Source organism: Phalaenopsis equestris, unplaced genomic scaffold, assembly GCF_001263595.1.
Source record: "Phalaenopsis equestris unplaced genomic scaffold, ASM126359v1 Scaffold000122, whole genome shotgun sequence".
Classification (NCBI taxonomy): domain Eukaryota; kingdom Viridiplantae; phylum Streptophyta; class Magnoliopsida; order Asparagales; family Orchidaceae; genus Phalaenopsis; species Phalaenopsis equestris.
In genome coordinates, this window is record NW_018164564.1 from 9,316 (window position 1) to 23,031 (window position 13,716).

At 37.1% G+C, this 13,716-nt stretch overlaps 1 protein-coding gene across 1 annotated transcript; it reads left to right on the forward strand.

Moving 5' to 3' along the window:
- The first annotated feature begins 1 nt into the window (after position 1).
- LOC110021130 (protein REVEILLE 1-like) lies at positions 2 to 3,455 on the forward strand. The gene is made up of 6 exons (XM_020719484.1): positions 2 to 43; positions 1,196 to 1,316; positions 1,430 to 1,541; positions 1,672 to 1,733; positions 1,895 to 2,308; positions 2,402 to 3,455. Exons 2-6 carry the CDS (start codon positions 1,230 to 1,232, stop codon positions 3,107 to 3,109), a joined length of 1,383 nt encoding a protein of 460 aa, XP_020575143.1. The 5' UTR covers positions 2 to 43; positions 1,196 to 1,229; the 3' UTR covers positions 3,110 to 3,455.
- Positions 3,456 to 13,716: the final 10,261 nt, after the last annotated feature.

The window sequence follows — 13,716 nt, forward strand, 5'->3', positions numbered from 1 at the left end:
CCTGCTGATTCTCCACTTTTTGTTTGGAGGGATTATGTGATCGGTAATTTGTTTTTCTCAACTGTTCTTCGGTTATGGTTTTGGGATTCATGCCAGAATTTCGGTTTCTTTGGATTACTGGATGATTTAGTGTTTGTTCTTTGGGTATCGTTGCCTTTGAGGATTTTTGTTTGCAAGGATGGGATTTTTATTTTTGTTAAATTTGGGGCGGGGCTTGATGCTACTCAATCCATATGGGAATTTTGAATTAGAGGGTTTTTATTGTTCTAAGCGGTACAGATCCGTTTTGGACTTATGTTGAGAGGGGTTGAAGATCTGTTTTTGACACTTACTTTGAGAAGAGGTTTGATCTTCTGTTAATTTAGGTTGCGTAGCTGGGAGGAAAACCGGCCTAATTTTCGGCTTTCCTGTTTATTGTGCATGTTTTATGACTTGTGAAGAAATCTATCAAGGAATTTGCTCTGTGAATGTTTATCAGCGATGGAGTTGTTAGATTCAGCTTTTCGTCCTTGTTTTATGCTGCTTTTAGCACTTGAATTGTTGTATGTTGCTTTTGGCACTTGAATTGTGCTGTTAATCAGCTTTAAAATGAAAACTAGCTGAAAATATTTCTCTTACTTTTATAAATTGGCCTTATGAAAATAATCACACTCTGTTGCCGTTCTTAATATAATATTTGGTGTGTTGAGATAACATGTCTTTGTACTCTTGGAGTTCCCAGAATACTCTTGCAATTTATTCTAAGAAAAAGAGTTTTTTTTTTCCTTTTAGTAATGATGACAAAATAATTTTCGCGTTAAGAGGATAAAAGGCTAATTTTAAGCTGCCACGATAAAATTTTAATAAGTTGTGTTTTTTTACTCCTTTATAGATATGCCATTGCTTGTATGTGTAGTTCAGGTGTTCTGTTGTTGAGCAAGATAAAAAGCTCTACATATGCCAATGAGAACTGATCGATGATATCTTTTTATTTTAATCTAAATTAAGCTGGTATTATATGGAATATTATCTAAATTCATGCGGCTAAATTTGTAGCAATTGTGCTCCTGGAAAGTGTGCTTACAATATCATACATAATGGATTAAAATCTTCCTCTTTTTTTCCTCAAGATTTCAAATAGCTTGTATGTCACTAGATATTAGTTTTTCTTTAGCCATGCTATTTACTAATCTGATGTTGTTGTAATTGATGTTAGGATTGCAAGGTACTATTTATTTTCTTTCAAGAGAATGTGTGTGGACGGAGAAACCTCGTCTGCAAATTGTCTCGACATGATTAAAGAAGCTGATTCACCAATTTCTGAACTTGCTATCAAGGTATTTTTGTAGAATCCTCACTGGCATGTCACTTTGCAACGTCTGTTTGGTTCCATGGAATTTGTTTACTTTCTTTTCTACCATAGCAACACCCAATCTTTCATGATGAGCAGGTAAGGAAACCTTATATAATAACTAAACAACGAGAAAGATGGACCGAAGAAGAGCACAATAAATTTCTGGAAGCACTGAAACTTTATGGCCGAGCCTGGCGAAGAATAGAAGGTGATATTATGATCAAATTCCCCTCGAGTTCATTTTAAAAGTGTCTCTCTTTAACTCTTATGAATTCTCTGCAAAGCATGCACAGATATATATCATTCCTTTATTCATCACCATGAATCTCTTTGTTCAGAGCATATAGGATCAAAGACTACAGTTCAGATTCGAAGCCATGCTCAGAAGTTTTTTTCGAAGGTCTTGCTTTTAAATCTTAATAAATAGTTTCTCTCATAATTTCTTGTTGATGGTTATACATAAGTAAATGTGCACAGTGGGGTCATGAGAACAATTTTTTGTAGATTCTAACTAAATGTTTCCTTAAATTTGTGTTGATTTCTCTGCCATTCATTTTGTAGGTGACACGGGACTCATCAAGCGATTGTCCAGGTAGTGTCAAAGTTATAGAGATACCTCCTCCACGACCCAAAAAGAAACCAAATCATCCTTACCCCCGTAAATTGGGTCATCTATCCATTAGGAAAGGTTCTCTTATAGATGGACAGCTGTGGCCTTCCAGTAAACAGTCGGTTTCTGAGCAGGAGAGTAAATCACCAACATCAGTGTTGTCTGCATTTGGATCAGAAACAATTGGAACAACTGCTGCTGACACCCTAAAGCCTTGTATGTCACCAGTTTCATCTGCTGATAGGACTGTCACGGTAGAGGAAACATTGGTCGGACAAGGGAGCCGATCTAAATCAGCTGACTACAAGTGTAATCAATCAACGGTTCAACCTGCTTTCTCTTGCATGCAAGATGTATCTCCAATGGTATTTTCATTCACTTGAAGTTCTTATAAAACCGTTATGATACTATCATTGTTGCGAAAATGATAAAATAGTTCACAAAATCCTTTCTTTCAGGATATAGACTCCGGCTTTCAAAAATCTTTTGCATCTGCGGTGGGTCCAGTTACAGGACAGCAAATGACAAGTCTTAAGTTGTTTGGAAGGACAGTCGTAGTAGGTGAATTGCAGCAGCAGTCTTCGAGAGATAAGAATAAGTTGGAATACCAGGAGGCATTCTCTAACTGTAAAGAAATAGATCCGGAATCACAAAAACCTGAGGAAAAGGATAAGTCTGATTCCCTGGGTGAAAGCGGAGGTAAATGCTATGGTCGAATTTCACCTAGGTCTCATTGTTTGTCTTCTAATGAGGATCACACATGCCTTGTGGAATCTAATATGGTTTCTTTTCCTTCTTGGTGGAATTTGTATGGAGTTATGCCTTTCCACCTTTCAAGACCCTTTAATCCAACTTTAGATCATTCCATTGATAGTAAATTTGTACATATTGCTCCTACTTCGAATGAAATTTCACAAGCTGATTCCAACACTACCTCCGATTGCAATTCTGAGGCAGCTGAGAGTGCTGTACAAATGAACGAATTAACACCAACATTAGTGCTGAAGCCAAGCAAAAATTCAGCTTTCAGCAGTGTTATTCCATCTTCTGCAAACGCTGCTAGAGGCTTTGTGCCTTACAAAAGATGTGTAGTTGAAAAGCAACTACAATGCACACCTGTGGTTAACTGCGAAGTAGTTTTTGGGCAAACGCTTGGGTATCAGTAGATAATTCAGAATCACAAACGTGTCACTTTGCTTTGTTGAGGTGATTAGAGATGATTCTGTCCACTGTGTTTTATCTTCTCTCTCATTGTTTTTCAGTTGTAGATTTGATTGATGCAGCTGTTTCAGTCGTTGTTGATGATCATGAGTGGAAGATAAACAGCCCTGTGGACACAGATTCTCCAGCTCCTCTTGTTGTATATTAGATTAGATTTGTTACTTCAATTTTTGAATAAGTGCGTTGTATTAAGTGCTTATTAACTCTGATATTATACTGCTGTTTTCATGTGGTGCTGTACAATGTATAAAACTCGTGAGATGTCTTGCTAACTTCATGGCTTTAATTTTATATTTCGAAGTAACGAGAAAAGCTCTCGTCTCTCTTTTGATTCATAAGTTCTGCTGATTTCAGTATTTTCCAATAATCTTTGCTGAGAGATTTGATATAATTTAACTGGCCTAAGGCATTTTCCAAATTGTTGAATCTTGATTTGTGAGAGAATCACATTTCAATGGATTAGAATGTAGAAGAAGAGAGAAGAGATAGAGAGAGATAGAGAAAATAGTGCACTGTGATGACCAGTAGTGTGTGCCATTTTATTTATGAAATGATCTATTTAAATAGTGTTGTTACAATATATTCTAGGTATTTCACAAAAGTGGGCCTAGAGCTTAACTACTCTTTGACTCGATTGGTTGGGCTTGCGAAGCCTCAACTTAGCGAGGTTAGTCCAGTTGGCTAGGCTGAGTCATTGTCATCGGTCGGATGGTCTAGATTAGCTCAGGGTTGTCATGAATGATTCGATCAACTAAGATTTTCTAACTGCTTGGTCTGGTCTGGCCGTCGACCAATGATCTTGGGTAAGAGACTTTTGTCGGTAAAGTGGAGTTAGGCTATTGGGTAGTCACCTTAATACGATAGGTAGCTACTCTTTGACGAAGAGATTATGAGGGATAGCTAATTCTTGTCTTATTTACTCTTGATAACAATTGGGGGACTGCTGGATGTTTCCAATATAATTGCAGGACTCGAGAGATTAGCTCCTACCTCGGTATCATTGTGGTGATAGGCTCAAATTTTCATATTGCTCGTATATGGCCGAGCCACTTGGTTTCAAGTCCTTTGGTTGCCTTTATGACTTGGTAGGCATTATCTTTGTTTTGCAATTTGGAAAATTGGGATTCCGGGACTTCTACATTGAGTCGTCCCTTGATGTACTTTTCTTCTCTCTGGACAGTCGGATCTCATCTGGATCAATACTGACTCATTTTATGTATGCATATTTAGTTCCTCAATTCTCTTACTTTTTGAAAGTCATGTTGCAATATAAATAAGAAAATTTAATACAAAGAGTAAATCTTATTAATAACTATCTAATGATTCAATAATCAAATTCTCTAGATTTTTGTGCCCTCGGTTTCTTAAATAGAGTGTGGAGTACTTTGCCTTTCCATATCTACTTTACTTAAATCCTTGTTTGGAAAAATTAGCCTGCAAGCATTGTCATGATGAAAGAGCTAGCTCATGGGGTCAATCTCTACGACAAGGTAATGTATCTCAAGCCTTCTGGGGTATCGAGGGTGTGATCCTATCTGGAAGACAAAAAGAGGAAGAAGAAGATTGTTGCTAAGAAAATAAAAGTTTGTTGCACAAGATCAGGTGGGATCATTCGACTCGCTCTGCGGTAGTCAGCAGAAGACGATGAAGCCCGATCGGGTGATCAACTTGTCGATCTGTCGGTTCCTACTCTTGTTGTGACCAAAATCCTACCGACCGATCAGATTGCCCAGGAAGCTGCTGGTACTTTAGAGTCGTGCGGGGTGCAAAAGAACACTAATGCTTTGCCGATATTTGGTGAGGGTGATGTGTCGTTTATAACGTCCTAGTGGGATTGAATCCTTGGTATGGGAAGCTTTGATCTTCTTTATCTAAATTTTATTCTTTCCTGAAGTTCATTTTATTTATATTGCCTCTTAGTGTAGCCCATCCGATTCCAAAGGCAACAGGCGTTGATTCACTTTCGACGAATGTTGGTGAGGACCCAATCACATCGTTAGTAGTTGCGGCTCAGGAACTTGCTGGGAGCGACCGACTCCCATGTGAGGATGAAGAGTTATTCTTCTAAATGGTTCTTGAGATGCCCAAGAGGAAACAACTGATGGACATCAGATGTTCACTAGGTTGTTGGCCCATCGCTTGGATGAGAAAGATGACTCCTTTGCTTCAGTAGTTAGAATCCCTTAAGGCGAGAGATACATGGTTTTTTTGTTCATGTTGAAAAAACAAACATGATGGAAGGGGAGATGACCTCTCCTCATTTGAAAATGATTGCCCGTTTCAAGGAGATGATGAGCATTTGGGAGACATGTTCCATGTCTCGGGTCTAAACTTAATTAGACTGAGTGGACCAATTTAATATTGGGGGAGATGTCATGTATAAGAGCATGCTTCATCGAGGGTATGTCTTGACTGAAGTAGTGGGAGAATTCCTTGTAAATTACTTCCTCTTAGAATAATTTCGAGTAGTGCTTGTAATATCTAATTTCAAATTATTACTTTTTGGAATCATGTTGTGATGCCAGTTTTTAATCTATACAGTTAGGAAGTTATTCAAGTAATTTTGCTTTTGCTCTTCTGAAGGTTCAAATCCTCCCCTCACCTTATAATAAGGGTGAGGGGTTTTTGCCTGACATTTAGCTTTCTTCTTTTTCCCTTGATTTTCTCCCACTTTCCCAACCATCTTTTTTTGCGCTTCTTCAGATTGCTTTGAAGTTTTCTCTGAAGCTCTTTTTATCAATTCTTGTGACTGAATGGTTGACCATGCCATCAGGATAGGTGGTCCTTATGCAAAGTACCTATGTTTATGATCCTGTCGTACAGCTCCGGGGCACTGAGAGATATGACCGAGTGATAAAGTTTTTTTGTACTGATCTCGTTTTCTAGCAAGATCAGTTCAATTATGATTTGAGACTACTGCTTTACCATAAACTGTGGGTAGTTTTCACTTGTATGGGGTTATTCCTGCTCAGGTTTTGACGAACTCCAAAAAAGCTATTATGACCTATGCTTTCTTTAACTACTAAAAAGAAATCTTATGGTCAATGGGCGTTTCACTTACATGTTTATTTTTCGGGTTAGTTAGGATAATTATGCTCAATTTTTTATGGCTCTGGGTTTTAATGGTTGGGGTTGGAAAATAAAATTAAAAATTAGAATATGCGTTTCATGCTCAACTCTTCTTTTATCAGCTGAGAAATCTATACTATTTTGATGTATGGTGTGGCTAAGAAGAAGAGATCTTTATCAGATCATCTTTGATTTGAATAAGAGGAATCAAGGGGCAGCAACCATGGATTTTCCATTACCTTGAACTGTTTGTCCTCAATCGGGCAATATAGTCGGAGAAGTTTGGGTTGATGATAAAGGAATTCTAGGCAACTTTAGACTAAGAGGCTAGACAATAAATGAAGGCTATTGCTCAGAGTGCCAAAAAAAAATATTAAGTGAAGTCTACTCGCTCCGAAACCTCGGTGTTAGCCAACAAACTGGTGTCCAGAATCATTCCTGATGGAGATAATGTTAAAAGTGTTAACTTTGTTTTTTTTGTATTTGAATCTACTTTTTTTTGTTCAAAATGTTTCCACCAGTGAATTAAGGCTAATTGAGAGGAAAGCTAAAAGCTTTCTATTAAATGCATGTTCTTTGGGTGCACATCATCAAGAAGACAAAAAAATGTCGAGTGTACTAGAATTAAGTGATGTTGAAGGAGAGGCCTCGACAGAAAGAGTGAAGATGGGGTCAGCGACCGATTTGCCACCGAGCCCATCCTTCATTGATCTAAAATCAAGGAGAGAAGCAAGTTGGCGATCCCCTTTTATCTAAAGTAAAATTGGATCTGAGCATGAGCCCGAGCTAGCTTCTTAAGAGGAGGTACACCACCAAGAGGGGAAGGCTTATGTTTCTGATCTCAACACCTGCTTCCTCCATTCCAAAAAAGGTGGAAGGGTTTCCACACCTAAGTAAGTTCCTTTCCAAGATGAGGGAGTGCATGTGTGGAACAGCTCCAATAAGAGTTTTTCCATGATTGGCATGAAGATTAATTGATATTTTGACTCTCCAATGACGGTGAACTATCCTTCATTTATTGATGAGATTATTAGGTTCCACACTTTCGAGTGGTCTCTTAGGAGACTTGAACATCCAGACCTCTACCAGACAACTGATTGATATCATCTGATGTCCTGCCAGGCTTCCCACTACCAATAAATGGCTACTTCCATGGAGGAGTCATAAATCTTGGATGCATGGGTGAAGATGGTTGAGGAACTGGCATTAGCAGTTAAGAAATGGTTGGCAATGAACAAAGATGAGATGCTCAATCAGTCAGAGTTTTTTTTCAGCAACTTTAAAATAGAATCAAGTTTTGAGGGACAGGATGATGACACTAAAGTCAAAAAAAGAGAATGTAGATGGACATGCTCAGTAGCTCGGGATTGGAACCTCTCCGGAAATAAGCGAATTTATGAAGAAAAAGATCGTCGACACAAAATGGTCCAACTTAAGAGAACCTGCTATGTTCCTTTCTGACTAAAGAGAAAATTTTACAAACGGTGTATGTGCGTAGCTCCACGTGGGGACTCCAGTAATATACCAACATGTGTGTTATATCGAGCCCGCCTAAAAAAATATTAAAGTGAAACCATAAAGATTATTAGAGTGGAACTGCGGAGGTTATTAGAGTGGAAGTGTGAATGTTATTGGGAAGGTTATTTTGGCATTAACTTCAATAACGCCATAATAAACTCTTAATAACCTCCTAATAACCCTCCAGAAATCTCTGCAGTTTCACTCCAATAACCCCCAATAACCTCCGATGGTTCCACTTCAATAACTCGCGTCAGTAACTTCTACAATAACCCCCCAATAACTCCCAAATAACATCCGCAATTCTACTTCAATAATCCCCTGCATTAACCCTCGCAATAACCCTCCAATAATCCCCCAATAACCTCCTTAATTTCGCTTCAATAACCCTAAAATAACCTCCACATTGCGGCATATTACTGGAAGTCTGCACATAGAGCTGTGTCCGGACTCTGTATGGAAAATTTTCTCTTGACAAGGAGGAAGATGACAAAGAAGATGAAGTGGAAGGAAGCATCGAGGATAATGGGAGGGAGGGGGGAGGGGGGTTATTTGAATGCCCTATCCCTTTGATTATATTGTACTTGAAGAATTTTTTTTTTTTTTTTGAACATTTGTAAGGTATATGAATCTTTTTGTAAATATTTTTGTAATCTTCTATGAAATTGAATGATGTTTTTTAGTCAATTTTTTCTTTGTCTCTTGTTTTACGTTTACCACATTATTTCTTTTGATGAATGTTTGGCTGCAAAATTTAGCTCTTAGGAATGGCCTTTAATTAGTTTTAATGCGTTACTACCCAACTCAAGTCTTATACTTCCTATGTCTCGGTTGCTTAGTCAGGTTGTCGCCTTGGACAACAAATCTCGTTGTAGCCTTCATGTGGGTAATTGTTGAGACTTGTCGTTAAGAATATTTGCTCACCATCCACCATGAATCTTATTATTGATTTTTATGGAACTAATTCCAAAGTTTGACCTAGGATGAGTTAAGAGACATTGGCCTTTATTAATGCTTGGGCAATGAGGGTTTGTCTCTGTCTATCGCCAAGAAAATGTCTTGCATCATTATTAGTTTTTTAAATATATTATTTATCAATCGAGCATCTTGTATTGTTATCAATTTTGGAGAATTTTTACCGAACGCATGTCTTGCACCACTATCAATTTTGGAGTTTTACCAATCAAACGTCTTGTGTCGTTGTCTGCAATGTTACTTGAGTTTGAGTTCTCTGAGTGTCAATAAAACGTTGACGATTCCCAACATGAACTTATAGAGTTTCCCGAAAGTTGTTTAAACCTAGGATCGTATGTATAATAAGTAAGGTTTTAATAAATTTTTCATATACTTAAAAATAAAAGTTGAAACAAAAACTACTTTATTTTATTTCATCATGATACAAAATGTTTTAAGGAAAAAAGCTTCTTAAAGTTGTCTATGCTTCATGTTTATGTGACTCCCTTTTCTATGTATGTCTTTAAATTATAAGTTTTGGGTAAAACTCTTTTGTCAATGGTGAAGGGGTCAATCCAACTTTGGACCAAATTGGGTCACCTTTTTCAATATAAATTTTCCACTGCATTTACGAACTTCAAGCTGATCCCTTGACTTTGGCAAAAGTCTTTTACCTCATGTTTGATGAATTACATCCCATTATCTTTGATGATGACCAACACAAGCCTATACTAAAAGATTAGATCAATCGTGATGAAGTTCAAGATGCTATCCGGAGCACCTGGGCTTGAATCCACTTGGTAAACAATCTACCTTTACTAATAAGAATTTAATTTAGCCTTTTGATGGGGAAAGGGTTTGAGGATATCAAGTCCCTAGACGATGAAATACCATGGGCTAACGATCATTAATAGCTTTTGTGTCAGTTGGTGTAATGATGCATATTTCTAGCATTACTTGCATCTCCTCAAGAACTCTTCACCATCTTTTTGGGTGTTGGCCAGAAGTAGCCTTGTTGTTGCACTATTTGTGCTAAATTTTTCTCTCCAAAATAGATTCCGAACTCCTCAACGTGTACCTCTTAGAGGACATTTTTTTCCCTGCTTCCCTTTATGAGTCTTAAGTACAATGATTTGATTGATCTATTTTCATTCTTTTTTTATTTATTTTGGAGTCACTGGCTTATTTTATCATTGTTGTCTATTTCTTTTTCCAAATACGTATCTATTTAAAATATGAAATTGATTCACAGAAGAGAGAAACAAGAAAGAAAGAAAAGATGACAAAAATAGAAAAATAGCTTTAAAGAATGTGAAGAACTTTCATAAGACGATCTTCACATAATAGCCCAAGAAACATATGTCCAAAAAAAGATTAGATCAATAAGACTTGGAAATGTATTCATGAAGAAAATAGTATGGAATCAACCCACAACCAGAGAATCAGGTTTTTGAGCATGTCCCGGGTTCAAGAGAAGCTCCCAAATGGATGTATCCCTTTGGTTAATTACATCTTGGGGAATACCGAATTATACTTTTCATATTAGGATTCTTACTGATGCTTTTGTGATTTATTAGTTGAAAGGAGTGTATGTTAAAGGAAAAACTTGCACCAAACTAGATTGTATCAGCACTTCAAAGCCTATACCAAGTCATAAATGCGGAGAGAAAGTGTATTGCCTCCTAAATTGATGACAACTAATCAATATTCAAAGCCATATGATGTGACCGAGTTATCAAGCGGGACCTTCCCACAACTTTGAGGTCATATTGGGCTCTAATGGCAGAGGGCAAATCATCATATCCCAAACGATTAGTGACCTATCAGTTAAGTGAGGCCCATTTGCTGACATGAATGAATGAGTCAAAGGAAGGATTGAGCTTAACGGGGCTTCAAAAGGAAGGTGAGGAAATCCAAATAAGGTAAAGGTAGCTAGATCAGAGCTCCATGGAATTATCATCCTAGGTAACTAAGGCCCTAAGTCCATCAAGCCATGAGGTAATTGAACTTGCATAACCTGAAGTTTTTTGTCAGCAACCCACTTGTTACATCATCCAAAGAATCTTGGTGGCCCTATAAGTAGAGGAAGGAAACATTTAAATCCTATGACATATAAGAATATGATTCATAGAAACTTGGGATTTATTCTCACCAACATAAGCTGTGGGAGGCCACTGGAAAAAGAAAGAGAGGTCCAACTTAGCAAGCTGAAGCGTTCTCACAAAAGGTCTTACTCCTTATCTGGGTTACGGAGCCTTCAAACATTATAGGCATTCTAGACAACGACCTAAGTAAAATTAATTAATGCTTGGCTATTTACATTGAAGAAGCATGGGGGACTTCTCCTCAGAACATGCAATGGTGATATAGTTATCTAGAGCGATCCTTAAATATTGAGTCCTTCTTAATTTTATAACCGAGAAATGGCTATGCATGCAACCTATTTAAAATTTGACCCAAAGACCACACAAAAAATAAAAGCATTTTTGAAAAGTTTTTGATATTTTAATCTTAAATTTTAGATTTTATCTTAATCTTTTATTTGTATTTGAATAGAAAAATTATAGTTTTTGGGTTCTTAAGAGCCAAGAATGTATTTTCTTTAAACAACCAGACAAACCACTGATGGTCGGCTTTATCAGGGTCTCGTCCTATCAACCTCTCGCCGTCCTTTATTCTTGTTATTATTATATCACTATCATGGAGTTGCCAGTTTGTATTCCATTGTATTGCCCCTCTCTTTGAACTCTCTTTATTAGATCATGGAGAATGATCTTAAGAAGTGAGAAACTGATGGAGAAAGGAGGGCAAATAATAATGAGGACAAACAAAAGAAGAACATGGTGAAAAATCTTTCATGAAGTAAAGTTCACATGGAGAGCTTCAGTGTTTGACTGAGGTATGGTTGGTTCAAAACAATCTTGGGGCACAACTACGAAGAAGACCTCATGAAAACAAACCCAACTAGAGATTTTAGGTTGTGATACCTATTCTAGGGTTCGTTTCTTCCTATAGGGCAAGCCCCTATAATTAATTACTTCTTAAGCACTCTAAGGATTGGTTAAGAAAACTCCTAATCAAGGTTTTAATCATCCTCAAAAAAATCAAAAGTTTTTTTCAAGAAAAGGAATTTCAAATTCCTATCTGAATGGTAGTGGATTCCAAAAGATTCCAAAATATCCCAGGGTTTTGTTTTGTTGTCAATAGTTTTGTTGGGGTGTTCGCCCTTCGCTCCAAATTTTGAATGTCTGTCCCTGCAAAACAAAGTTAGCACACCCCAATAACATATAAAGTAAATATAGGATGACCTCCACATTTTATTTTCAATAGCCCTACAAAATAGAGTTAGCCTAAAATATGTTTTAGTTCAATTGGTTGCTTGTTATTTTTACTTAGGATAACCTAATTAAAATCCCCATAGCTTTCAATCCTCTCAGGGTTGTCGGGTTCTCTGATCTACTTAGTCTAAGTGGTGGTCAAACCTACTCCGACTGAAAGATTACTTTCGACAATCATGGGTTGCGTCGTCCAAAAGATCCTCATAGACTTGGGTATTAGAGTTCAATTTCTATTCGGTGATCTTTGTTCATCAGGGCTTCATTTAAGTTTTAATTTCTTTTTCTGATTTTAGGAGTTGAAAATTTTAGGTACCTTAAGTTTTTTTTTTGCCGATTAAATTTTTTTCCTTGTGATTTTTATTTTTTTGTTTGGGATGACCCGGTCAAGATCCCATTGTCCCATTGTACCAGTGTCGTTAGGGTTTGCGTTTTGATTAATCATAAGTGACTGGAATGTATTTTCTTAGTAGTCATGGGTTACCTCTTTCAAAATACCTTCTCATACCTATTTACATTTTGTTGTTCAAATCTTAGTTTTAGTGGCATTTTAGAGTAATTTTTTTGTCGTTTTGTTTGGTTTAGTTTGTACTTTGTCCCAAATTTTCATTGACTGAACATAAGTGTGATTTTGTCGTAGAACGAGAAGTTAAACACTCCTTAATCTCTAGTCACTAGGTTTATGTTAGTTGTAGATTAGTTCAAGTTTAGTTGAACTAATCTCAGATGGGTCTCTTAGGTAATCTAAGTTAAACTGCGTCAGGTAGTTTTTCCCTTGAACTATCTTCAAACTTTTTTAAGTCAACCATAGTTTAATAAGATTGAATTAGGTTGGCATAATTTGATTGGACTCAAACTATTCGTACTTGGATTAAGTTGGCTTGAAGCAATCTAAGATAAATCAAGTCGGGTTAACTCGGGGCTAAACCAGGTTGAGATGGGCTGATCCGAATGAAACACCTTGGTGAAATCAAGTTTAAGTTAAATTAGACTTGTATGACATCTAAGTTAATATAGAATTGGGTTATCTTTTTAATTTTTAATCTAGGTTAGGCTTAAATCAATTCTTGATTAAAATTGGTTTAAGACATAAGCTAAGCTTGAAATTGAGTCTCAAATTGGGTCGATCCGAATTTAAGTTTGATTGACCCAAGGAAGGTTGACATAGGTTGCCCTAATCTAGGTGAGGTTGATCAAGCGAGTTGGGTTGAATTGATTTAACCTAAGTTAAGTTAGGTTTACCTGGAAGATCATTTGAATTAGGTTAACCCAAGTTAAATCAGGTTGTCCCAAGGATTCGATTGAATTGAGTTCACTAGAGTTAGGTCGGTTAACCCAGTGATTTGGTTGAATTAGGTTAACTCAAGTTAGGTTAGGTTGACCTGAAAGTTCAGTTGAATTGGATTAACCCGAGTTAGGTCGGGTTGACCAGAAAGTTTAGTTAAATCCAATTAAATAGAGTTAGATCGGGTTGACCTAGTGATTCTATTGAATTGAATTAACCTTATTTAGGTCAGATTGACCCGAGTTAGGACGGATTGACCCAGAAGTTCAGTTGAATTTGGCTCGCCCGAGTTAGGTCAAGTTGACCTGGTAATTCAGTTGAGTTGGGTTGACCCGAGTTAGGTCAGGTTGACTTGGAAGTTCAATTGAATTGTGTTAACCTGAGTTAGGTT

What these genes read in the sequence shown, in the direction of transcription:
- LOC110021130 (XM_020719484.1), top strand. Translation starts at nt 1,230, where the DNA reads ATGTGTGTGGACGGAGAAACCTCGTCTGCAAATTGTCTCGACATGATT. An exon ending in TTTCTGAACTTGCTATCAAG is followed by an intron (nt 1,317 to 1,429) that starts GTATTTTTGTAG and finishes CATGATGAGCAG; the next exon opens with GTAAGGAAACCTTATATAAT. An exon ending in AGCCTGGCGAAGAATAGAAG is followed by an intron (nt 1,542 to 1,671) that starts GTGATATTATGA and finishes CTCTTTGTTCAG; the next exon opens with AGCATATAGGATCAAAGACT.